The sequence below is a fragment of the Salmo salar genome, chromosome 10 (assembly GCF_965601325.2).
Source record: "Salmo salar chromosome 10, fSalSal1, whole genome shotgun sequence".
Taxonomy (NCBI): domain Eukaryota; kingdom Metazoa; phylum Chordata; class Actinopteri; order Salmoniformes; family Salmonidae; genus Salmo; species Salmo salar.
The window spans coordinates 48,340,517-48,367,226 of record NC_138300.1 but is presented as its reverse complement, the minus strand read 5'-3'; the positions used below and the strand labels follow the sequence as shown (position 1 = coordinate 48,367,226).

At 43.4% G+C, this 26,710-nt stretch overlaps 2 protein-coding genes across 6 annotated transcripts in view; both read left to right on the top strand.

The window, feature by feature from the left end:
• The first annotated feature begins 1,877 nt into the window (after window positions 1-1,877).
• Window positions 1,878-17,213, top strand: c10h1orf210 (chromosome 10 C1orf210 homolog). 5 transcript variants are annotated; one of them, XM_082957041.1, is made up of 5 exons: window positions 1,890-2,053; window positions 11,138-11,245; window positions 15,029-15,152; window positions 15,661-16,171; window positions 16,361-17,213. In XM_082957041.1, the coding sequence occupies exons 3-5, from the start codon at window positions 15,042-15,044 to the stop codon at window positions 16,771-16,773; spliced, it is 1,035 nt and encodes a 344-aa protein (XP_082813167.1). In that variant the 5' UTR covers window positions 1,890-2,053; window positions 11,138-11,245; window positions 15,029-15,041; the 3' UTR covers window positions 16,774-17,213. The 5 variants fall into 5 exon arrangements, with proteins under 5 accessions (XP_013978964.1, XP_082813167.1, XP_045543797.1 ...); XM_045687841.2 differs by having other exon boundaries at window positions 11,138-11,259; XM_014123490.3 differs by lacking the exon at window positions 11,138-11,245 and adding an exon at window positions 6,282-6,323 and having other exon boundaries at window positions 1,912-2,053.
• Window positions 17,214-17,461: 248 nt separating this feature from the next.
• The window catches only part of LOC106560519 (AP-1 complex subunit mu-2), a 45,706-nt gene continuing 36,457 nt past the window's right edge, over window positions 17,462-26,710 (top strand). Inside the window, exon 1 of the mRNA XM_014123491.3 lies at window positions 17,462-17,637. Within this exon, the coding sequence (XP_013978966.1) occupies window positions 17,596-17,637 (42 nt within the window). The 5' untranslated portion in view covers window positions 17,462-17,595. The remainder of the gene's footprint in view (window positions 17,638-26,710) is intronic.

Genomic DNA, 26,710 nt, shown 5'->3' with positions numbered 1-26,710 from the left:
CGCAGCGGGTTGAGTGCTCATTTTAACTTTTAATTTAGAACACTGAAAACACAAAACGCACAGTAATGCAGGCTACGCACAGCAATGCACAAACCACTTCCCACAAAGGGACAGGTGAAACAGGGCTACCTAAGTATGACTCTCAATCAGCAACAACGATGTACAGCTGTTCCTGATTGAGAGCCATACCAGGCCAACACAAAGAAATACACAACATAGAAAACCATAGAAATAAAAAACAAGAACATTACCCAAAAACCCCAGAACACATAAATCAAACACCCCTCTTACATAAATACATATACCATTAAACCCCAAACCACATAAAACAAATACCCCCTGCCACGTCCTGACCAAACTACAATAACCAATAACCCCTTATACTGGTCAGGACGTGACAATATGTTACAAATTACAATTTGCTTTGGCTAATGCTAACGTTAGCTAGGCAGCTAACGCTAACTTTAGCTAAGCGAGGCGGCTAACGTTAGCTAGGCTAGGGGTTAAGGTTAGAGGAAGGGTTCGCTAACATGCTAGTTGGTGCTGAGTAGCTAAAAAGTATTAGCAAAGTTGCTAATTAGTTAAAATGCTGAAGTTCTCTGTGATGAGATTCAAACACTCAACCTTTGGGTTGCTGGACGTTTGTGTTACACATCCACCAATCCACCGTGGCATACCATCCTCCTTGTTTTTGGCTTGTAACCATACCAACAGTAACATATCAAACTAATTTCAGTGTCCCGGATTTACTTTTACTATGTTACATCTAGTCTATGAGACCAGGCTGAACAGTGAAAAATAGAAGTCTCTTAATGACATTCTAAGTACCAAAAAAAACAGCCCAGACTGTCTGCTGGATTGTTTGTGTCCTAGCCTCTCCCTGTCCCCCTCTCCATTGTAATGTACTGTACTGTACACACGTGTTATTATTTCCCCTGCTTTACAGAGGCAGTGAGTCCATCACAGCTGTCTTACAGAGGGAGCTTGACCACTGACCTCAACTACCATACCACTGGGACAAACAGCAGGAGTCCCTGGAAGTACGGGTGGGAAACCCCACGACTTCACTGCTGAGTGGCCAGTTTGCAGGGTCATGTTCATTAGGGCACACAGTAGCAAATTGTTTTGCAATAGAAGACAAAAGCAAGCATTTCTTATTAGACCAGTTCAGGTAGTCCCTCCGTTTGGCGCCTAATGAATATGACCCTGCTGTCCTGCCGTCTACCTCCCCTAATGAGCCAAGGCCTCTTAGGAACGTGCTAGAAGCACAAGAGGATTGGAGGCCTGGAGTGCATACTGCAGGTTCGGCGCAGGGAGCAGGACAGGATGTGGCCCTATTGTTTTCTGGATCCCCCTCTTTTCCTTCCAGGGTTGCAGAAGGCCGCTCTCTCTCCCTCAAGGCCCGAACATCTTAAGTAAACAAAAAACACTTCACATGTATCTTGTCTGTTTCCCTCTCTCAGATCCAGATGTTTTGAGAGATAGGGTGGTTTTATAAGAACAAAGCAAGATGTGTCTGTGGGGTGCGCTTTATTAAATGTGCAGTAGCGTCTGTGCTATATCATATCCTGACTGTGGATAGACTATGTTCGTGTAAAAGTAAGCTCATGTAATGTGTAAATGTGAATGTGTATTGACGTGTAAATAACATGGGTTCAGATAACAGGAACAGTGTTCTGTGTGATACTGACTACTATTGTGTATAAACATTCTGACATAAGGGAGGACAAAGCATGTCATTTTATAGCAACCAGGTTGTTATTGAATTGACTATCGACTGATCAGGTCTAGTCTTTTACCATTGGATAAAGGCAAGGGAAAGTAGGAGGGAGAAGCGAGCACACCTATGTAGTTACAAAGTTACTCATTAACTTAAGTCCTTCAGAACACGATTGAGGTGAACGCACCCCTTTCAACCTTTGCACAACATGCCTCCATTTTATAGCAAAGGCGAAATACAAACTTACAGTGACAATGCTGCATTAATGTGAGCTATTAGGAAGAGGACATATTGTTACCTGGGTTTCAGGTACATACAGACCAGGCTGACCAGGTAGGACACTTCTAATGAGCGGACTTTCTCAAAATGTTAACCTTTTGGGCTGTTTTCATTTGTCAACATTGAGATCATATGACCTCCCTGATTCTCTTATTGACCATTAAGTACTGTGGTTACGGTAATACAGTATGTTGGTATATTTCTATGACATACTAGTATAATAACCAAATGCAAACAACCTTTTGATCAATCTCAACTACAGTATATCAGTAATTATGTTTTGACGGCTATTACGAGATATAATACCATGAAAGTGGATGAATGAGAGAGAAACGGATATATAGATGCATGTTGCTCAGCCAGGCAGTCGTGCCCACATGTTGATACCCGCCGTTCGCTGTTTTGATCAAATAAGGCTAAACCTTTGACAGCCAACGTCTTGATAATAATGTAAAACATTGTTCATTCGGGGAGGATGATGTGGTGAGGTCTAGTTTCATTAACAAGGAGACGCAGGAAGCTAAAGGTCTGTCAAATGCATTACTCTTTGATCCCACTAACCACTAAAGCTAAAGATATTAGTTTCTGGTGTATTTGTTTCTAGAAGTTGCTTGGCTCTATTGCTGACACTGTGTAGGCCTTTAAACAAATGTTAGAAAGGATTGTGCCTATTGCCAGTTGCTTTGTTTATGACTTGAAGTGGGATTAACAGAGTTGCAGATGTGAAACTCATTAACCCACAACAGTCTAAGCCCTGTCTAAGCCGGGGAAGGGTTCTACTTAGCTATATGGAATTGTTTTAAGAAAGTCATACCAAGGATCATTAGCTATTTGATTTAGAATTTTAAGACCCCTTGAAGTATAAAAAATAATATTAAAACATTATGTGATGAAAATGTTAATTTGGCCTTACTGGTATTAGCCCATACAAACAAATTGAATAACACATTCACTACATGGAAAAACAGATAGTCCCCCAAAGAATCTAAAGGAAGTTTGTTCTGAAGTATCTGTCCTACATTAAATTTGTACATGCATTTTAACCCCTTATTTTTGTCATGAAACAGTCTCCATATATACACTACATGGCCAAAAGTATGTGGACATCTGCTCGTCGAACATTTCATTCCAAAATCATGGGTATTAATATGAAGTTGGTCCCCCTGTTGCTGCAAAAACAGCTTTTCACTAGATGTTGGGACATTGCTGCGGGGACTTGCTTCCATTCAGCCACAAGAGCATCAGTGAGGTTGTGCACTGAGGTTGGGAAATTAGGCCTGGCTCGCAGTCGGCGTTCCAATTCATCCCAAAGGTGTTTGATGGGGTTGAGGTCAGGGCTCTGTGCTGGCCAGTCAAGTTCTTCCACACCGATCTCGACAAACCATTTCTGTATGGACCTCGCTTTGTGCACGGGGGCATTGTCATGCTGAAACAGGAAAGGACCTTTCCCAAACTGTTGCCACAAAGTTGGAAGTACAGAATCATATAGAATGTCATTATATGCTTTATTTCCCTTCACTTGAACTAAGGGGCCTAGCCGCAACCATGAAAAACAGCCCCAGACCATTATTCTTCCTCCACCAAACTTTACAGTAGGCACTACGCATTGGGGCATGGTGAAGCGTGATTCATCACTCCAGAGAACGCATTTCCACTGCTCCAGTGTCCAATGGCGGCAAGATTTACACCACTCCAGCCAACCCTTGGCATTGCGCATGGTGATCTTAGGCATGTGTCCGGCTACTCGGCCATGATTAACCCATTTCATGAAGCTCCCAAAGAACAGCTCTTGTGCTGACATTGCTTTCAGAGACAGTTTGGAACTCAGTAGTGAGTGTTGCAACCGAGGACAGATGGTTTTTATGTGCTACGCGCTTCAGCAGTCAGCGGTCTCGTTCTGTGAGCTTGTGTGGACTACCACTTCGCGGCTGAGCCATTGTTGCTCCTAGATGTTTCCACTCCACAGTAACAGCACTTACAGTTGACATGGAAAGATTAGCAGGGCAGAAATTTGACGAACTGACTTATTGGTAAGGTGGTATCCTATGACAGTGCCACGTTGAAAGTCACTGAGCTCTTTAGTACGGGCCAATCTACTGCCAATGTTTGTCTATGGAAATTGCATGGCCGTGTGCTCAATTTTATACACCTGTCAGCAACGGCTGGGGCTGAAATGGCAGAATCCACTAATTTGAAGGTGTGTCCACAGACTTTGTGTACATAAGTGTACTTCCATTCGTTTTTTAACTGGTACTGGGGTACCTTCAGAGGAGTCTTGTGAGGCCTGTGGAGGTCTTAGAGCAAAACAACTAACATCTACAGCTGAAGTGGGAAGTTTACATATACTTAGGTTGGGGTCATTAAAACTCGTTTTTCAACCACTCCTTCAAATTTCTTGTAAACAAACTATAGTTAATGGCAAGTCGGTTAGGACATCTACTTTGTGCATGACACAAGTAATTTTTCCAACAATTGTTTACAGACAGATTATTTCACTTATAATTCACTGTATCACAATTCCAGTGGGTCAGAAGTCTACATACACTAAGTTGACTGTGCCTTTAAACAGCTTGGAAAATTCCAGAAAATGATGTTAAGCCTTTAGAAGCTTCTGATAGGCTAATTGACATAATTTGAGTCAATTGGAGGTGTACCTGTGGATGTATTTCAAGGCCTACCTTCAAACTCAGTTCCTCTTAGCTTGACATCATGGGAAAATCAAAAGAAATCAGCCAAGACCTCAGAAAAAAAAGTGGGATCCTTGGGAGCAATGTCCAAACGCCTGAAGGTACCACGTTCATCTGTACAAACAATAGTACGCAAGTATAAACACCATGGGACCACACAGCCATCATACCGCTCAGGAAGGAGACGGGTTCCGTTTCCTAGAGATTAACATACTTTGGTGCTAAAAGTGCAAATCAATCCCAGAACAACAGTAAAGGACCTTGTGAAGATGCTGGAGAAAACAGGTACAAAAGTATCTATATCCACAGTAAAACGAGTTCTATATTGACATAACCTGAAAGGCCGCTCAGCAAGGAAGAAGCCACTGCTCTAAAACCTCCATAAAAAAGTCATACTACAGTTTGCAACTGCACATGGGACAAAGATCGTACTTTTTGGAGAAATGTCCTCTGGTCTGATGAAACAAAAATAGAACTGTTTGGCCATAATGACCATCGTTATGTTTGGAGGAAAAATGGGGAGGCTTGCAAGCCGAAGAACACCATCCCAACCGTGAAGCAGCATCATGTTGTGGGGGTGCTTTGCTGCAGGAGGCACTGGTGCACTTCACAAAATAGATGGCATCATGAGGCAGGAAAATTATGTGGATATATTGAAGCAACATCTCAAGACATCAGTCAAGAAGTTTAAGCTTGGTTGCAAATGGGTTTTCCAAATGGACAATGACCTCAAGCATACTTCCAAAGTTTTGGCAAAATGGCTTAAGGACAACAAAGTCAAGGTATTGGAGTGGCCATCACAAAGCCCTGACCTCAATCCTATAGAAAATGTGTGTGCAGAACTGAAAAAGTGTGTGAGAGCAAGGAGGCCTACAAACCTGACTCAGTTACACCAGCTCTGCCAGGAATGGGCCAAAATTCACCCAACTTATTGTGAGAAGCTTGTGGAAGGCTACCCAAAACGTTTGACCCAATCAAACAATTTAAAAGCAATGCTACCAAATACTAATTGAGTGTATGTAAACTTCTGACCCACTGGAAATGTGATGAAAGAAATAAAAGCTGAAATAAATCATTCTCTCTACTATTATTCTGACATTTCACATTCTTAAAATAAAGTGGTGATCCTAACTGACCTAAGACCTGGAATTTTTATGAGGATTAAATGTCAGGAATTGTGAAAAACTGAGTTTAAATGTATTTGGCTAAGGTGTCTGTAAGCTTCCGCCTTCAACTGTAAATGTTCGCGAGAGTCTCGCCTTTCCACAGATGGTGTGTAGCCCAAATTGTTCAGACGCTACAGACAGAAGTTGGCAGATCAGCTGTACCGACTTCAGTACAGACTTCACCATCACGTTGGTGAGCCTCTCATCTTTCCATAGAGGGGTCATACTAGTTTGTAAGCCACACTGTTCGGACGCTACAGACGATTTTATGAGAAGACCCATTTTCGGGATGTCTGAAGGCCTGACAAACACCTCTCTAACTCTGTCACATCAACAGATGTGCTGGATTGAGACGCATCAAATGCAACCTAACAGATATCTCTAGCTTAAACTGAGACATATTTATGTTTTTTTTATTATGATAATTAGATTTCCACGGGGGCACGGACATCGACTCTAGAGGGTTTAAAGGTAAAGAACAACTTAGATTTTGTGTGTATACCACCCTATCCCGAGTAGCAGGTACCCATTGCATGTGTATAAAACATCTCCCTCTGTCACGTCCTGGCCAGTATAAGGTTAATTGGTATTGTAGTTTGGTCAGGACGTGGCAGAGGGTATTCGTTTTATGTGGTTCGGGGTGGTGTGTTTTGTTGAAGGGGCATTTGGTTTAAGTATTCCGGGGTTTTTGGGCACTGTTTGGTTTTCTGGTATTCTATGTTTAGTCTAGTATGTCTGGTTCTATGTTTGGTTAATTAGGGTTGGGACTCTCAGTTGAAGGCAGGTGTTGTCTATCTGCCTTTGATTGAGAGTCCCATATATTAGGGTGTGTTTGTGTTTGTTATTTGTGGGTGATTATTCTGTGTTTAGCCTTGTGCCTTACCAGACTGTTTTTGTTGATCGTTCGTTCTTTGTTATTTTGGTGTTAATTTTGTATTTATTAAAAGAGCAAGATGAGCATACACATACCTGCTGCGTTTTGGTCCTTCATAACCGACGATGACCGTGACACCCTCAAACAACCTCCATCTCTCTGCCTGTTGTTTTTCAAATCCCTGTATGATCAAACCATATCCTTTATTCTTGACAAACAATGGCATCACTTAGCTCCCGCGCAAAATATTCGCTGAAACCAATGACAAAGATATTTATCTGGAACCATGGATGAGGACTGAGGAGGGGGAAGAAGGCTTGCTCACCTCACCGGCACCACAGAGTGTTACCAGTAGGTCAGACGAAGGATGGCTTTGTGTGTCACTTCCGTATCCAGAGAGGAGAACGAGGAGTGGGGAAGGAGAGGGAAGAGAGGGACAGGACCCGGGCAACCCATTACAGAACAGAAAGATGTGGCATTGGGCTGCAAGGATGGGAGTGTGTGGCGGGCTGGTCAAGGAGCCCCTTTCAAAGCGTACATTTACATTTACATTTAAGTCATTTAGCAGACGCTCTTATCCAGAGCGACTTACAAATTGGTGCATTCACCTTATGATATCCAGTGGAACAACCACTTTACAATAGTGCATCTATATCTTTTAAGGGTGGGGGTTAGAAGGATTACTTTATCCTATCCTAGGTATTCCTTAAAGAGGTGGGGTTTCAGGTGTCTCCGGAAGGTGGTGATTGACTCCGCTGTCCTGGCGTCATGAGGGAGCTTGTTCCACCATTGGGGTGCCAGAGCAGCGAACAGTTTTGACTGGGCTGAGCGGGAACTGTGCTTCCTCAGAGGTAGGGAGGTGAGCAGGCCAGAGGTGGATGAATGCAGTGCCCTTGTTTGGGTGTAGGGCCTGATCAGAGCCTGAAGGTAAGGAGGTGCCGTTCCCCTCACAGCTCCGTAGGCAAGCACCATGGTCTTGTAGCGGATGCGAGCTTCAACTGGAAGCCAGTGGAGAGAGCGGAGGAGCGGGGTGACGTGAGAGAACTTGGGAAGGTTGAACACCAGACGGGCTGCGGCGTTCTGGATGAGTTGTAGGGGTTTAATGGCACAGGCCCAGCCAACAGCGAGTTGCAGTAATCCAGACGGGAGATGACAAGTGCCTGGATTAGGACCTGCGCCGCTTCCTGTGTGAGGCAGGGTCGTACTCTGCGAATGTTGTAGAGCATGAACCTACAGGATCGGGTCACCGCCTTGATGTTAGTGGAGAACGACAGGGTGTTGTCCAGGGTCACGCCAAGGTTCTTAGCACTCTGGGAGGAGGACACAATGGAGTTGTCAACCGTGATGGCGAGATCATGGAACGGGCAGTCCTTCCCCGGGAGGAAGAGCAGCTCTGTCTTGCCGAGGTTCAGCTTGAGGTGGTGATCAGTCATCCACACTGATATGTCTGCCAGACATGCAGAGATGCGATTCGCCACCTGGTTATCAGAAGGGGGAAAGGAGAAGATTAATTGTGTGTCGTCTGCATAGCAATGATAGGAGAGACCATGTGAGGATATGGCAGAGCCAATTGACTTGCTATAGCGAGAATAGCAGAGGGCCTAGATCAGAGCCCTGGGGGACACCAGTGGTGAGAGCACGTGATGCGGAGACAGATTCTCGCCATGCCACCTGGTAGGAGCGACCTGTCAGGTAGGACGCAATCCAAGCGTGGGCCGCGCCGGAGATGCCCAACTCGGAGAGGGTGGAGAGGAGGATCTGATGGTTCACAGTATCAAAGGCAGCCGATAGGTCTAGAAGGATGAGAGCAGAGGAGAGAGAGTTAGCTTTAGCAGTGCGGAGCGCCTCCGTGACACAGAGAAGAGCAGTCTCAGTTGAATGACCAGTCTTGAAACCTGACTGATTTGGGTCAAGAAGGTCATTCTGAGAGAGATAGCAGGAGAGCTGGCCAAGGACAGCACGTTCAAGAGTTTTGGAGAGAAAAGAAAGAAGGGATACTGGTCTGTAGTTGTTGACATCGGAGGGATCGAGTGTAGGTTTTTTCAGAAGGGGTGCAACTCTCGCTCTCTTGAAGACGGAAGGGACGTAGCCAGCGGTCAAGGATGAGTTGATGAGCGACGTGAGGTAAGGGAGAAAGTCTCCGGAAATGGTCTGGAGAAGAGAGGAGGGGAAAGGGTCAAGCGGGCAGGTTGTTGGGCGGCCGGCCGTCACAAGACGCGAGATTTCATCTGGAGAGAGAGGGGAGAAAGAGGTCAAAGCACAGGGTAGGGCAGTGTAAGCAGGACCAGCGGTGTCGTTTGACTTAGCAAACGAGGATTGGATGTCGTCGACCTTCTTTTCACAATGGTTGACGAAGTCATCCGCAGAGAGGGAGGAGGGGGGGGAGGGGGAGGAGGATTCAGGAGGGAGGAGAAGGTGGCAAAGAGCTTCCTAGGGTTAGAGGCAGATGCTTGGAATTTAGAGTGGTAGAAAGTGGCTTTAGCAGCAGAGACAGAAGAGGAAAATGTAGAGAGGAGGGAGTGAAAGGATGCCGGGTCCGCAGGGAGGTGAGTTTTCCTCCATTTCCGCTCGGCTGCCCGGAGCCCTGTTCTATGAGCTCGCAATGAGTCGTCGAGCCACGGAGCAGGAGGGGAGGACCGAGCCGGCCTGGAGGATAGGGGACATAGAGAGTCAAAGGATGCAGAAAGGGAGGAGAGGAGGGTTGAGGAGGCAGAATCAGGAGATAGGTTGGAGAAGGTTTGAGCAGAGGGAAGAGATGATAGGATGGAAGAGGAGAGAGTAGCGGGGGAGAGAGAGCGAAGGTTGGGACGGCGCAATACCATCCGAGTAGGGGCAGAGTGAGAAGTGTTGGATGAGAGCGAGAGGGAAAAGGATACAAGGTAGTGGTCGGAGACTTGGAGGGGAGTTGCAATGTGATTAGTGGAAGAACAGCATCTAGTAAAGATGAGGTCAAGCGTATTGCCTGCCTTGTGAGTAGGAAAGAAGGAGGCAGAGAGGAATGAGTCAAAGGTAGACGTGGGGAGGTTAAAGTCACCCAGAACTGTGAGAGGTGAGCCATCCTCAGGAAAGGAACTTATCAAGGCGTCAAGCTCATTGATGAACTCTCCGAGGGAACCTGGAGGGCGATAAATGATAAGGATGTTAAGCTTGAAAGGGCTGGTAACTGTGACAGCATGGAATTCAAAGGAGGCGATAGACAGATGGGTCAGGGGAGAAAGAGAGAATGTCCACTTGGGAGAGATGAGGATCCCAGTGCCACCTCCCCGCTGACCAGAAGCTCTGTGTACGAGAACACGTGGGCAGACGAGGAGAGAGCAGTAGGAGTAGCAGTGTTATCTGTGGTAATCCATGTTTCCGTCAGCGCCAAGAAGTCGAGGGACTGGAGGTTAGCATAGGCTGAGATGAACTCTGCCTTGTTGGCCACAGACCGGCACTTCAAGAGGCTGCCGGAGACCTGGAACTCCACGTGGGTCGTGCGCGCTGGGACCACCAGGTTAGAGTGGCAGCGGCCACGCGCTGTGAAGCGTTTGTATGGCCTGTGCAGAGGGGAGAGAACAGGGATAGACAGACACATAGTTGACAGGCTACAGAAGAGGCTACGCTAATGCAAAGGAGATTGGAATGACAAGTGGACTACACGTCTCGAATGTTCAGAAAGTTAAGCTTACGTTGCAAAAATCTTATTGACTAAAATGATTAAAATGATACAGTACTGCTGGCTGGTGAAGTAGGCTAGCTAGCAGTGGCTGCGTTGTTGACTTTGTTTGAAAGTGTAGCTGGCTAGGTAACCTCGATAGTTTCAGTACGACACCTTATCATGATACAAAGGCAACTATGTAGCTAGCTAACATAACACTAATCAAGACGTTCCTTTGTAATGTATTTAGTTTCTACAATGCTGCTCGTCGGTAATAGTTGGCTAGGTTTGGAAATGGCATCGCGGGGGACGAAAATAGCTGGCCAGCTAACCTCGATGATTACTCTAAACTACACAATTATCAAACTATGACAAACTATGACAAATACAACTTATTGACTAAAATGACTAAAATGATACAGTACTGCTGGCTGGTAAATAGGCTAGCTAGCAGTGGCTGCGTTGTTGACTTTGTTTGAAAGTGTAGCTGGCTAGGTAACCTCGATAGTTTCCGTGCTACACCTTATCATGATACAAAGGCAACTATGTAGCTAGCTAACACTAGCTAACCTGGCTGGCTAACCTCGATAATTACTCTAAACTACACAATTATCTTAGATACAAAGACAGCAAAGACAACTATGTAGCTAGCTAACACTACACTTAAATTAATTTTCAAGACTGGGCATTCAACTGAGACTGCTCTTCTCTGTGTCACGGAGGCTCTCCGCACTGCTAAAGCTAACTCATTCTCCTCTGCTCTCATCCTTCTAGACCTATCTGCTGCCTTTGATACTGTGAACCATCAGATCCTCCTCTCCACCATCTCCGAGTTGGGCATCTCCGGCGCGGCCCACGCTTGGATTGCGTCCTACCTGACAGGTCGCTCCTACCAGGTGGCGTGGCGAGAATCTGTCTCCGCACCATGCGCTCTCACCACTGGTGTCCCCCAGGGCTCTGTTGTGGGCCCTCTCCTATTCTCGCTATACACCAAGTCACTTGGCTCTGTCATATCCTCACATGGTCTCTCCTATCATTGCTATGCAGACGACACACAATTAATCTTCTCCTTTCCCCCTTCTGATAACCAGGCGGCGAATCGCATCTCTGCATGTCTGTCAGACATATCAGTGTGAATGACGGATCACCAGCTCAAGCTGAACCTCGGCAAGACGGAGCTGCTCTTCCTCCCGGGGAAGGACTGCCCGTTCCATGATCTCGCCATCACGGTTGACAACTCCCTTGTGTCCTCCTCCCAGAGTGCTAAGAACCTTGGCGTGATCCTGGACAACACCCTGTCGTTCTCCACTAACATCAAGGCGGTGACCCGATCCTGTAGGTTCATGCTCTACAACATTCGCAGAGTACGACCCTGCCTCACACAGGAAGCGGCGCAGGTCCTAATCCAGGCACTTGTCATCTCCCGTCTGGATTACTGCAACTCGCTGTTGGCTGGGCTCCCTGCCTGTGCCATTAAACCCCTACAACTCATCCAGAACGCCGCAGCCCGTCTGGTGTTCAACCTTCCCAAGTTCTCTCACGTCACCCCGCTCCTCCGCTCTCTCCACTGGCTTCCAGTTGAAGCTCGCATCCGCTACAAGACCATGGTGATTGCCTACAGAGCTGTGAAGGGAACGGCACCTCCATACCTTTAGGCTCTGATCAGGCCCTACACCCAAACAAGGGCACTGCGTTCATCCACCTCTGGCCTGCTGGCCCCCCTACCTCTGAGGAAGCACAGTTCCCGCTCAGCCCAGTCAAAACTGTTCGCTGCTCTGGCACCCCAATGGTGGAACAAGCTCCCTCACGACGCCAGGACAGCGGAGTCAATCACCACCTTCCGGAGACACCTGAAACCCCACCTCTTTAAGGAATACCTAGGATAGGATAAAGTAATCCTTCTAACCCCCCCCCCCCCCCCCCCCCCCCCTAAAAGATTTAGATGCACTATTGAAAAGTGGTTGTTCCACTGGATATCATAAGGTGAATGCACCAATTTGTAAGTCGCTCTGGATAAGAGCGTCTGCTAAATGACTTAAATGTAAAATGTAAATGTACACTAATCAAATCGTTCCGTTGTAATGTATTAGTTTCTACAGTGCTGCTAGTCGGTAGAAGTTGGCTAGCTAGCTAGCAGTTGTTGACTAAGTAGGAGAACGGTGGCGCAGCGCGGCGGACGAAAATAGCTGGCTAGCTAACCTCGATAATTACTCTAAACTACACAATTATCTTTGATACAAAGACAGCTAAGTAGCTAGCTAAAAATTGCTCAGATCAAACAAATCAAACCGTTGTAATGTAATGAGATGTAATATTACCTGCGGAGCGGAGTGCAGCACGACTACTCGCTCCAAACCCGGAAGCACGCGCTATGAACGCTAAGAAGCTAACCTTACTAAAGCATAACTCACTCCTTGCCCTAGCCGTCTGTGGCACAAATCTACTACGTACCCTTAAACATAAAGTACACACACTCATGCAGATGCATGCACGCACACACACACACACACACACACACACACACACACACACACACACACACACACACACACACACACACACACACACACACACACACACACACACACACACAGGGCAAAAACTGGTTGAATCAACATTGTTTCCACATAATTTCAACCAACCAAAACATTCAATGTGATGACGTTTAATCAACATGGAAAACTGATTGGATTTGAAAAAGTCATCAACATAAGAGAATTTCGTATTTTTAACCTAAATCCAATGACATTGTGAAATGTTTTGTTGATTTTATGTTGAATTCACGTTTGTTGACAACTCAACCAAATGTAAATTAAAACAAGACTTTGAACTGACATCTGTGTCCAGTGGGCTACTACACACATTGCCTCTTGTGGGCTCCTGGGCTTCCCATAGCTTCCAGGCGTTGTGTTGTTGTGCCTTTACTGTGCGAGGACAGGAAGAGATTAAGAGATTCCCACTCAGGTCTTTACAGCCAACCATGCTGAGCTTAATAGCAGAAGGAAGGGAGGAGAAGAAGCCTAATGGCAGAGCGACCAGCCAGTAGGCCCCCTCTGTGAAAAATCTCTTTGGTGCCAAGAGGACTCTACAAACAGGCCGGGATCAGATTAAAAAACAAAGAGATAAGAAAGATACACAGTCACAGATGTGAGAAGAACAACATAAGAGCAATATTCAGAACAAAAGCTATTGTTAAAGTGTGTGAAAGAGCTCTTAAGTCTTTAACTAAATGCTTTAAATCTACTTTTTATTGTATAGAAAGTGTGTACACACACCTGCATAGAAAATGTACAATACATGTGGGAACACTAAACTGGTACTCTTGTCTTTGTGAGAAGATGCCAATAGACATCTTCAGAATGTGCAATGAGTCAGAGGATCTGTATCTAACATAATGAGTCAACACTGCATGCAAACAAATGTAAATTAAACAAATTTGCTTACAGAAGAGCATAAGAGGTCACTGGTTTTAGTTATGTCAAAAAACTGTTTATGTTTCCAACACGATTCTGGTGTGTTTTAGGGCCAGTCATTTTTCCTGGGCAGGTCACGTAACTATACCTTGTTGGAGGCCTATGTCAGTAAGGTTACATTTATTTGGGGTTATAAACATATAAAACAAGATGTAGAATGAATTCCCAGAGGATAAAGTATGAATTAAAACACTAGTCTCAATGCAGTTCTGGTTATCTGGTTATGATTTCTCAATTCAGTTCTGGTTATCTGGTTATTATTTCTCAATGCAGTTCTGGTTATCTAGTTATTATTTCTCAATTCAGTTCTGGTTATCTGGTTATGATTTCTCGATGCAGTTCTGGTTATCTGGTTATTATTGATCAATTCAGTTCTGGTTATCTGGTTATTATTTCTCAATGCAGTTCTGGTTATCTTGTTATTATTTCTCAATGCAGTTCTGGTTATCTGGTTATTATTTCTCAATTCAGTTCTGGTTATCTGGTTATTATTTCTCTATTCAGTTCTGGTTATCTGGTTATTATTTCTCAATGCAGTTCTGGTTATCTGGTTATTATTTCTCAATGCAGTTCTGGTTATCTGGTTATTATTTCTCAATTCAGTTCTGGTTATTTAGTTATTATTTCTCAATGCAGTTCTGGTTATCTGGTTATTATTTCTCAATTCAGTTCTGGTTATCTAGTTATTATTTCTCAATGCAGTTCTGGTTATCTGGTTATTATTTCTCTATTCTGTTCTGGTTATCTGGTTATTATTGATCAATTAATTTCTGATGATTATTTCTCAATGCAGTTCTGGTTATCTGGTTATTATTTCTCTATTCAGTTCTGGTTATCTGGTTATTATTTCTCTATTCAGTTCTGGTTATTATTTTTCAATGCAGTTCTAGTTGTGACTCATTTGTCAGTTTGATTAATACTTAGTTGTGACTCATTTGTCAGTCTGATTAATACTTAGTTGTGACTCATTTGTCAGTCTGATTAATACTTAGTTGTGACTCATTTGTCAGTCTGATTAATACTTAGTTGTGACTCATTTGTCAGTCTGATTAATACTTAGTTGTGACTCATTTGTCAGTCTGATTAATACTTAGTTGTGACTCATTTGTCAGTTTGATTAATACTTAGTTGTGACTCATTTGTCAGTCTGATTAATACTTAGTCTTTGTCTGTCCATCTGTGATTCCTACAGGAAGCGGGGAACCATGGGGTCATGGGGCCACGGCCTGTGTGTGGTTTTGTGTTTCTGGGGAACAGTTAGCAGGAGCATGCTTCAGAGTCGCACTGTTGGCCCGTGTACTGTCAATACTGGCACGGTAAGAAAGACACACAGCTTTCTTCTTCTCCCCATTTTCTTCTCCTCTTTTTCTTGCCGTTGTTCAGTTCCAAGCAGTCACGTGAGGAAAACACTATGGGGAATTTCCTGTTTGAGACATTTTTCCTGTTGTTGATCATAAGATAATGTTACCTCTGGGAGTGAAGTCTGATTCCTTACAGGATATCAACATAAGAATTATGTCAAGATTGGGACTCTCTTTAAGTGAATTGATTTGTTGTTCACAACTTTATTTGTTATATATTAGATGGTTTTCTTTATCTTTCGTTTTAAAGTTACATGGAATATTTAGTTATCAGCACTAGACAGTTGCAAAGACTCCTAATTAATTAATTAACACCACTTTTTTTTTATTCACCCATATAATGGCTTTAGGGAGAAACTTCCAAAAATCATAAAGTTCATTTTACATTTCTTGATTCTTGCTAAATGGCAACCACAATATGGGAAGGGTTGGTTTGACCAATCTTGTCCATCTCTTCCCCAAGGCATCATTTAACTGCAGTTGGAGGAAACTGGATCATATTCCAACAGAGATATGGGACAATGCAACCACACTGGACCTCTCCCAGAACCACCTCAACTTAACTAACTCTCAACACCTCAGACAACTACAGAGGTTGGATCAGCTGGTTACCCTCAATCTCTCAGGCAACTACCTCCCTCTGCTGGGGAAAGACAACCTCTGCAGCCTCCCCTCCCTGCATACACTAGACCTCAGTGGCTGCCAATTGACTTCCATAGAGGCTGGAGCTCTGCAGGGTTTACCCAGGTTAGGGAAGCTGTTTTTGGGGCACAACAGACTGCAAGTCCCCCTGTCTGTCTCCACTCGAGATATAGTAACTATATCCTTCCTGGATCTCCATGGGAACCAAGAGCTTGAGCGTGGCTCTGATGATTTGACGACAGGAATCAGAAGACCATCTCATAGAAAACTGTTGACAAATGACCATGAACATCCCACCACAACTCCAACTAACACAATGACTACAACTAATGGTAAGGATCTCATAACAATTTACTTCTGCCTCATATCATCTAATTTATATGTAGTTAAGTCATATCATATAATTATCAGCTGTCATAGAATTCTTTGAAGCTTACTCAAGCGGTCTTGGCTGTTAGAGCTGTGATGTAATTCATAATAATGATTTGAACAGTAAAACCTATTCCCCTCTCGCCGAACAGGCACAGAGTCGCCTGGTCAGAGCCGCCCCTCCCACAGTTGGCAATATTTGGTGGCAGTCCTTGTGACGGCCATCTCCCTCTCCCTCCTCATCACCAGCCTGGCCAAATGCCAGCTGGTCCGCCGCTACCTAGCCAGCTATCGCCACACCCGTCTGACCGAGCAGGACACAGCCAGCCAGTGTGACCCCAACAGTCTGGAGGTGGGCTTCTCTATGCACAACCATGGGGGACAGGCACAGAGCCCCCACCCTGCTGCTGTCCTCCAGGGAGAGATGGACATAGAGGATGAGGAAGATGATGATGGCTTCATAGAGGATAACTACATACAAGCCAGCGAGAGGGAGAGGGCTAAGAGGGCACTTGAAGTGGAGGAAGAGGAGGAAGAGGATGGGATGGACTTTACCATTGGCTAGGAAGAAAGGGAGAAGGTGGAAAGAGAGGGGAGAGAATGAGAGAGAGAGGGTCACTAGCCTATTTGGACACTGATTGGGACCAATACAGATATTAAATTTAAGCATGTCTATTTCCATCATCTTTAGAGGGGGAAAAACAGTCACAGAGACAGATGAATACAAAACTGACAATAGCAATAACTCAATTTAGCTCCGCAATAGGGCACCTTGGCCTGTGTCTTTCAATGGATTTCAAAATTGGGCTAACTGTTTGTACTGACTTTGATAGAAATTTGTTAGAACATTATTATTTAAAGTGGGTCAAATAATCAATCAATTTGTTTTTGAGTTAGATTTTTTAAGTTCCAACTCAGTTTTACCAATGAAATTGATGTTGTTTGGGTGTGCCTGCACTCCATTTTGTTACATTTGTAGATAAAATAAAACGTTTTAAAATTTAATAGCGCACATGTTTTTCTTTCTGTAGAAAAATACATACAATTATCTTGAAACAGTTAGGCATATGCGTCAATCTATGATAATGTATAGCAATGCTTTATATAGTACAATAGACAAACACGCCTGATAGTAACCTATGCATATTCTGTGCAGAATAGAAGAGAATCGATACCATATGTAGACCTAATAATTGATGTAGGATTGGTTTTGCATGCTCTGTTGCGTTGAAAGCTGCTTGACAGGTCTGACGACGAAATACTACCCGGAAAGAGCAGTGGCGTGCATTAGACAACAGAGCGCGAGATGGGAGATACACTGAATGAAATGCTGTAAGGGATATTCAACGTCAAACATTTATATTTTTTGTGCTATTAGTTTATCAGGATGTCGGCGTCTGCTATATTCATCCTGGACCTTAAAGGAAAGGTAAGCTGAGACTTGACAGTCTACGTGGCACTGGCGGATAAGTTTATAGTTTGACATCGATTAGTCTTGCGTTGCTGTTGCTGTTTTAAGGAAGACTTGTTCGCGACGAGGCTAGGCATCGATCAACAGCGCCTGCATCTGCCCATGTAGCGCAGAAATCCATGCGTAAAAGCGCACATAAGAAAATGAAAGAGCGGTAGGGCAGGCTATAGTAAAATGACATACTTGATTATATTTTAATATTTACAACTAAATGTATTTGTTTCTCAGAATTCGTCACTAGCTATGTTTCCAATAGCTTGTCCAGTGATTTTTTGTTTTTGTCGACATTTAAGAAAGTTCTCATAGAAAATAGATTCTACAATTGTCTGCTAAGGTGTTTCCATTGAACTATCTTGTCGATGAAAACAGCTGGACGTAATGACGTCACACCTAAAAAAAGAAATCGACAAAAAATGAAGTGGTTGATGTGTTTCGATTACCCATTTAGGTATATTGCGCATTAATACATGCGCGACAGCCTGTATGCCCTCCCTATCCGTTTAATGTCTCAGGTATCCCGCGAAAGCCCGAATGGATAGAATACAATAATTGACCATGGTGAATGTTGCACTCTTTTAGAACTGAAATAATTGGATGGTGAAACTTGCCAACCAACCAGAAAATCGAGGCATAGCAATTCAGGCATTCTTGATAATCAGGCCAATCCTTATTCTGCAAATACATGTTTTTTGTTGAAACAAAATATTTAGCAAGCAGTAGAAATTTAGAATTAAATGTGGAGTGGAGCTTATTTACTAAACAAAAATATAAACACAACATGCAACAATTTCAAAGATTTTACTGAGTTACAGTTCATATAATGAAATCAGTCAATTTAAATAAATTCATTAGACCCTAATCTATGTATTTCACATGACTGGGAATACAGATATGCATCTGTTGGTCACAGATGCCTTTAAAAAAAAAGTTGGGGCGTGGATCAGAAAACCAGTCAGTATCTTGTGTGACCACCATTTGCCTCATGCAGCGTGACACATCTCCTTTGCATAGAGTTGATCAGGCTGTTGATTGTGGCCTGTGGAATGTTGTCCCACTTCTCTTCAATGGCTGTGCGAAGTTGCTGGATATTGGTGGGAACTGGAACACACTGTTGTACACGTCGTCGTACACGTCGATCCAGAGCATCCCAAACATGCTCAATGGGTGACATGTCTGGTGAGAATGTAGGTATGGAAGAACTGAGGCCCATTGTCGTGAATGGCACGACAATGGGCCTCAGGATTTCATCACGGTTTCTCTGTGCATTCAAATTGCCATCGATAAAATGCAATTGTGTCCGTTGTCCATAGCTTATGCCTGCCCATACTATAACCCCACCGACAGCATGGGGCTCTCTGTTCACAACATTGACATCAGCAAACCGCTCACCCACACGATGCCATAAACACTAGCTGCCGTCTGCCTGGTACAGTTGAAATTGTGATTAATCCGTGAAAAGCACACTTCTACAGCGTGCCAGTGGCCATCGAAGGTGAGTATTTACCCACAGAAGTCGGTTACGATGCCGAAATGCAGTCAGGTCAAGACCTTGGTGAGGACGATGAGCATGCAGACGAGCTTCCCAGAGAAGGTTTCTGACAATTTGTGCAGAAATTCTTTGGTTGTGGAAACCCAGTTTCATCAGCTGTCTGGGTGGCTGGTCTCAGACAATCCCGCAGGTGAAGAAGACAGATGTGGAGGTCCTGGGTTGGTGTGGAAACACATAGTCTGCAGTTGTGAGGCCGGTTGGATGTACTGCCAAATTCTCTAAAACAACGTTATGGAAGAGAAATTAACATTCAATTCTCTGGCAACAGCTCTGGTGAATATTCCTGTAGTCAGCATGTCAATTGCACGCACCCTCAAAACTTGAGACATCTGTGGAATTGTGCTGTGTGACAAAACTACACATTTTAGAGTTGCCTTTTATTGTCCCCAGCACAAGGTGTACTTATGTAATGACCATGCTTAGTAAGCCTATTGATATGCCACAACTGTTAGGTGGATGGATTATCATGGAGAAGGAGAAATGCTCACTTTACAGGGATGTAAACAAATGTGTGCACAAACTTTCAGAGAAATAAGGTGTGTGTGGACAATTTCTGGGATATTTTATTTCAGCTCATGAAACATGCAACCAACACTTAACATGTTGCGTTTTATATTTTTGTTCAGTGACCAAAATCCACCCCATTTCAAACCCATACAAATGTTATTGATCTTTAGAAACATTTTTTCGCGGCCTTGCTTGTCGAATACACCTGGGAAACCTGACCTCATACCACAGTAGGCATTGACCACATAGGTATTCCACTTAGTGATCGGATCAATTATATATTTCACATTTGTTGCCAGAGAAATAGAAATCTACTCCAGCGATCTCTGAACCCCAGATGGTTTATATGTACATCTTCTAAAATTTGAAATCATTTATTGTCAAATTATAGCGCGTTCACATACAACCATTCACAGCAGACGATGGACTGTTGTCGGGCAGGTTACAGTGTAGCAGCAGTGGAGTCAGTAGTCCGAAAATTTTAGTTTTTATTGGACAAATGTAGGTAGGTCCCTCCCCGTTTCGTTCCGTTTGGATCTGTTTGGTTCGTAGTGAAGACATCGCTGAGGTGTATTCATTACCCCGAATCTGTTGCAAAACGTTTCAGTTTCAGTTGGACAAATTCCGGTAGGTAACCTCCTCGTTTCGTTTGGAAGACCTAATGAATATGGCTCTGGTGTTGTGAATAGAAACATTCCTGGTAAAACTTGTTCTGCAACACCGAAGTGCACCATGCCTATTCAGTATTAGGCTTTACCTGCCAGACTGGTCAGGCAACCTTTTCTCTTGTTCTATGCTCATATTTCTTATTAGACTTACAGTATGTTTACAAAGTTGCTAACTGTGTAATTTACTAACAGATATATCATTAACATGCAATAATAGCCTTATTCATGGGGAGTTGTTTGCATACAAACAAAACATAATAAAGTCTGGAGTACCTGGTCAAATCAAGCCAGCTCAGACAGCAGGGCTGCGTTCAGTACGTTTTTATGTTCTGGAACGTTCAACTGAACGTAAACGGTTGGGTTGTTGGACGCTGTCAGCATGGCCACTGCCCTTTAAATAATTCACTCATTGCTTCAAGCCACACCGCACCACACCCACCAAACAGGAGAAAACATACCTCAAAGTCTGTTCAAACTTACAAGAATGTTTTGGAGAAACATGTCATTCAGTACAAACCATTCCATAGCGTAGCAAACGTTTAGGCGAACTGAACGCACCTCAGAGTATAGTCTAATCACGCCAAACTTGACTTTCCTTATTTGGATGGTCATGTTAATAATATTGTGGAGAAAGGACAAAAGGCCCCACCAGTGCCTGAAGGTGTCAGGGGGAAAGATGACTATCTCATTGGCCCCTACCTGCATCCCTGATAGTGCTGATTAAAGCCTTTCTCTCCTCTCTGCCCTGGGAGCAATCCAATACCTCTTACCCAGGCTGGGCTGTACTGGAAGCCCCAGCTGCTCCCTGGCTGGAGGGCAAGCATACATGCTTCCAATGTAGCTGTTTCACTGGTTGTCTGTCTCTTGGAGACTAGAGTGGCTGTATACAGGCAGTGTATCAACACACTGGTTGTCTGTCTTTTTGAGAGTGGCTGTATACAGGCAGTGTATCAACACACTTGTTTGTAGTAGTGAGATGTTATGAATGTAGCTTTATGCTGTACTGTTCAAGTGAATGTTTCACAATCTCTGTCTTTGAAATATATTGTTATGCTGATAAATGGCTACTTTGTTTTGTACTCTGACTACACTCGAAAGTTAAAGAATGGCCACCAGCACACTGATGAATTCTCCCCAGCTCTTTAATTGAGCAAATGTAAACAACGGGAGCATTCATCAGTGTGCAGTGTCTATTCTTTACTTTGTATACCCTGCACCTGCAATTCTGGATGAGTGTACACTACTTTTAAAGTGCACATGTTCTGTCTCAATATGTGTGAAACTACACGATGTACAGATACTGTAGATTTTTCAGGATTAAATATTGAGTTGCCATGTGTGCCTGATTGTCAAACCCTGTCCTTCTCAGCGGTAAAAGGCAAGTTTTTTGGAGACCCTCTGGTAGCTTGATAGATACTCCATGGTTGTTTACCTCCAAATGACTGAGCTGATTTTCCCAAATGGCACCCTATTCCTTATGTAGACTCTGGTCAAAAGTAGTGAGTCACATAGGAAGAGTGCCCTTTGAGACTGACCCGAAGTGATCGCTAGTCTGTTTATCTTAATTGAGATGTGCCGTCGGCCTCTGAAGATCATACAGACAGTAGTTCATATCGATTGTAAACAATGCCTCATTAACAATGACCAGTATCCTGTTACCAAACAATCTTCCCCTAGCAGAATTGTCCTATAGTTAAGGGGATGTGTGTTTGAAGCAGGCCTAAGGGCCCTCATTACAGCCAGTCAGTGTGTTTTACCGTTTGTCAGCCAACAGTGGGACTGAAGGTGAACCAAGCTTGATTTCAGCTTCCCAGACATGTCTCTCGTTCAATCTCAAACGGTAACAGCATCACTGCAGCAGTCTCTCAGATCTGTTTCACTGTAGCAGGAGGCACTGCATAACTCTTAGAGTTGCGGTGTGTCTGTAGGTTCACATTTAAAGTTAGCAGAATAGTCTCACGCCACCAGACCAACATCCTATAATGGCTGGAGTCTAGGCTAGCATAACACAAATGTCATGTTTCAGAGAAACTGTGCAAAGGGGATTTTCAGGGGAATAAAAGAGATGTCACAGATATAGTCAATCTGGTTTAATTCCAAGTTGCAACAGGGAGAATGATCTGTAAACACCAGCCCAAGAAGATAGGAAGACTCCATCAGAGGCTACAGAATCATAGCTACATTAGTGTGGCGTCAAACTTTAACCACATAAGTCAACACTGGCAGACATTTGATACTGGCAGTTAAACAGGTCAAAGGTAGAACATCAGTAGTTAGTTACAGTAAATCAAATACGAGAGGAAATGATCAAACAATTCCCCATTAAAGTGGTTTAATAAAGAAAGAAAAGGTGGCTGGAGTGATGTTTGCTAGCTCATGATGACTGCAGAAAGTGTCTGGGGATTTAAACATGGAATGAGGAACTTGCCATGGCATGTTCTGATACATGCGTCTGATTAACACAGAGGGGGAGGTGTTGATGAAGGGATAGTGACAATTGGTTTGAACAATATTTTTACTTTTTCATTTCCTTGAACCTTCATGGCAGTTTACTGTACATTTTAAATCAGAAGCCGAACATGTTCTCTAAAGTTATTTTTAATTCTGAAAATGGTATTAGTTAAACACTGACATTTACCTCTACATTCTTAACAGTCAGGTAGCTTTGGTGTTTCCTGCATGTGCGTCAAGACTCCTCTTTAAATGCAACAAGCTTTGAACGGTCTGTCTGTGATTCCACCATCCCTTTATAGCTAAAGAACGAGGAAGAGCCTGTCCATATCCTTTCACTGTGTGAGGAGTTTCCTGTGTGACAGAGGGCCCTCTTCAGTGCAGACCTGGGAAGAACATTGTATTTTATATGAATATGCCAACTTTTCAAATACTCAAGGGAGTTGTCGTGTCTTTGGCATCATTAAAACGGAAGACATGTTTATCAAATAACTCTCTGTAATTATTATTAAGCGATTAAACTGATTAATCGTGTAACTGTAATTAACTAGGAGGTCGGGGCACCAAGGAAAATATTCAGATTACAAAGTTATAATTTTCCTAATATAACTTTCAGATATCATACTATCTGATCTGAGTCTTCTGATTAATGATGTGTTATTTACCTCAACAGTCTCATTCCAAACGTCGTACATTGTTGGTTATCTGCACGAACCCAGTCTTCACTATGAGTCATCCATACATCAATTGTCTTAAAATCATTTATTTACTAAACTAAATAATTCACAGAAATGCATAATCAAACAGATATGGTTACAAGGAAATGATAGGAGAATGTGCCCTAGTGGGCTAAACCGGCGTCGCGGCTTGTTAGACAAAAGGGGAGTGTGGGTCAGCTGAGAAGGCACTAAAGAGTTGATAAATATTAACAATTGAAATGCTAATCCTTTGCACATGAACGCTCACTCATTCGGGAACAATTGCAATCAATATATATATTTACGCTCAGTGTGTTGTCGGGATCTTTGTTGAAAAGTTCTGTTCTGTTGGAGAGTTTTGTCCTCGCGTTCTCTCTCTCTCCTCTCTCTCTCTCTCTCTCGGTTAGAATGGATATTTCAAAGTGACATTCATGAATGTCGTTATAGGACGGCTGTTTCGTCAATGATACCGAATTCCTAGCTGCAGACTAGTAATTAATATCAAAGACTTGTTATTATTCTGTCGGTATCAATATCTAAGAGTTTAACCACGTGGTATGGTTAAAGTTCAGAACGAGGAATGCATGGTCAAACCTTGGCCCTCTCTTCTCGAGGTAAGCTGGTCTGGTGATAGAGACCCTGGGTGGGGGTTTTATTCGGAATGACAGAAAAAGGCTGTCTCATGACGTCAGGTCTCGTCTGTTCATGGGGGCGTGCCGATGACTTGGTAAAACTTTAAACAGAAAATACAATTCTCTCACATTAACATCTTACAAGCATCCCAACATATTCCAAATAGCTTTATCCTTATTCATTAATTTTATACAACCATTAGATGTAAGTCTCACAACTGAGGCTATGATATAAACAGAGCCATGGTAATGTGGCCGTATTGTCTCTCATGAGTTTCACAAAATTGTACCAAACGGACCAGTCCGTAGCTGGATTTTTCACCGATCTTTTATACCTTCTCCAGAACATAAATGTCGTTCGGTTCTCCAGTCCTGTGAGGTGTAAGAATTCCTGGGTTCTTTCTATGAAGCCCACTCTCTCTGTATACTGTGGCCATGAGGACCATGAGGGCCATGAGGACATTTTCTTAGGAATTTACGACCTCTCTCACAGGGCCTGAGTAGGGGGAGGTAGGGGGATGGTACATAGAAAACCCAAAGAGGGCAACGTCATGACAGAGTCAACTAAAAAGGCAACTATTTTCTTTGATATTCAAATACAGAAAAAAATAATATTTGAAAAGGTATTTGAATATATGCAAGTTATTTGAAAACCCCAAAGAATGTATTTGATGGATGCCAAATATTTGAAGAATCAAAAACTACAATTGTTGAGTTAGTATATTTGAACTATCATAAGCACATGGTTTGGAGGGCTCTTAGATATGAATCTTAATATAGCCCAGAATTTAATGAGGGTTATGTAATCACCTCAACATTAGAGTAGATCACTTTTGCAGCTTCAAAACAGTAACAGAATACAGCAGAATAAAGTGTCAAAAGGAAACTAAATATCCCAAGACTGCCTTCTTGAAATCAACTACAGCCAAGGTAGGTGGAAAATAATGGTGTATTCAGAATACATACTATCCCTTTAAAGATGGTATAGTGTTTGTTTGAAACAAGAACACTTACCCTCAGATCGACAGAGGTTTGAAGTTGTTTTTGATAAGCATCCAACTTGCTATTTGCAAATGGATTTGTATTACGCTGCAGTATTTTCAGGTATCATACAATGAATTGCAGCTTTTTCTACCTTTCCAGTGGCATGTTGAAAGATTCATACAGTAGTTGTGCGTCACAACTTGTTTATACTTATCTGTACAAAAGATCATTGGTTTGAATTGATTATGTACACCTGGAGCAAAATGTTCAGATAGAAATGTATTGTGTAGATCAAATATGACTGTCAGATAGATTGGAATAGTATAGTAGATTGTGTGTGCTCTATTCATTCTATTTCTATCTTCAACATGCAGTTCCAGAAACAGCCCTGCCATAAATTGAAGGCAACCAATCCAATAGTTTCAGAAAAGTAGTCACTTCCTAACATCTGTATTCACATATTTGTTTCAAGTCGTTGCGTTCTCAGATCTGTATTCAAATAGTTTAAACATGTAGTTGCTTTCTCAGGTCTGTATTCAAATAGTTTAAACATGTAAACTCAGAAAAAAAAGAAACATCCTCTCACTGTCAACTGCGTTTATTTTCAGCAAACTTAACATGCGTAAATATTTCTATGAACATAACAAGATTCAACAACTGAGACATAAACTGAACAAGTTCCACAGACATGTGACTAACATAAATGGAATAATGTGTCCCTGAACAAAGGGTGGGTCAAAATCAAGAGTAACAGTCAGTATCTGGTGTGGCCACCAGCTGCATTAAGTACTGCTGTGCATCTCCTCCTTATGGACTGCACCAGATTTGCCAGTTCTTGCTGTGAGATGTTACCCCACTCTTCCACCAAGGCACCTGCAAGTTCCCAGGCATTTCTGGGGGGAATGGCCCTAGCCCTCACCCTCCGATTGAACAGGTCCCAGACGTGCTCAATGGGATTGAGATCCGGACTCTTCGCTGGCCATGGCAGAACACTGACATTCCTGTCTTGCAGGAAATCACACACAGAACGAGCAGTATGGCTGGTGGCATTGTCATGCTGGAGGGTCATGTCAGGATGAGCCTGCAGGGAGGGTACCACATGAGGGAGGATGATGTCTTCCCTGTAACGCACGGCGTTGAGATTGCCTGCAATGACAACAAGCTCAGTCCGATGATGCTGTGACATACCGCCCCAGACCATGACGGAACCTCCACCTCCAAATCGATCCTGTTCCAGAGTACAGGCCTCGGTGTAACGCTCATTCCTTCGACGATAAACGCGAATCCAACCATCACCCCTGGTGAGACAAAACCGTGACTCGTCAGTGAAGAGCACTTTTTGCCAGTCCTGTCTGGTCCAGCGGCAGTGGGTTTGTGCCCAAAGGGGATGTTGTTGCCGGTGATGCCTTACTACAGGCCTACAAGCCCTCAGTCCAGCCTCTCTCAGCCTATTGCAGACAGTCTGAGCACTGCTGCAGGGATTGTGCGTTCCTGGTGTAACCCAGGCAGTTGTTACATTTACATTTACATTTAAGTCATTTA

Bases quoted from the DNA above. Each gene is read 5' to 3' on its own strand.
- c10h1orf210 (XM_014123489.3), top strand. From the start codon at position 15,042: ATGGGGTCATGGGGCCACGGCCTGTGTGTGGTTTTGTGTTTCTGGGGA. The intron at 15,153-15,660 runs GTAAGAAAGACA...CTCTTCCCCAAG, and splicing joins GTACTGTCAATACTGGCACG to GCATCATTTAACTGCAGTTG. The intron at 16,172-16,360 runs GTAAGGATCTCA...CTCGCCGAACAG, and splicing joins CACAATGACTACAACTAATG to GCACAGAGTCGCCTGGTCAG.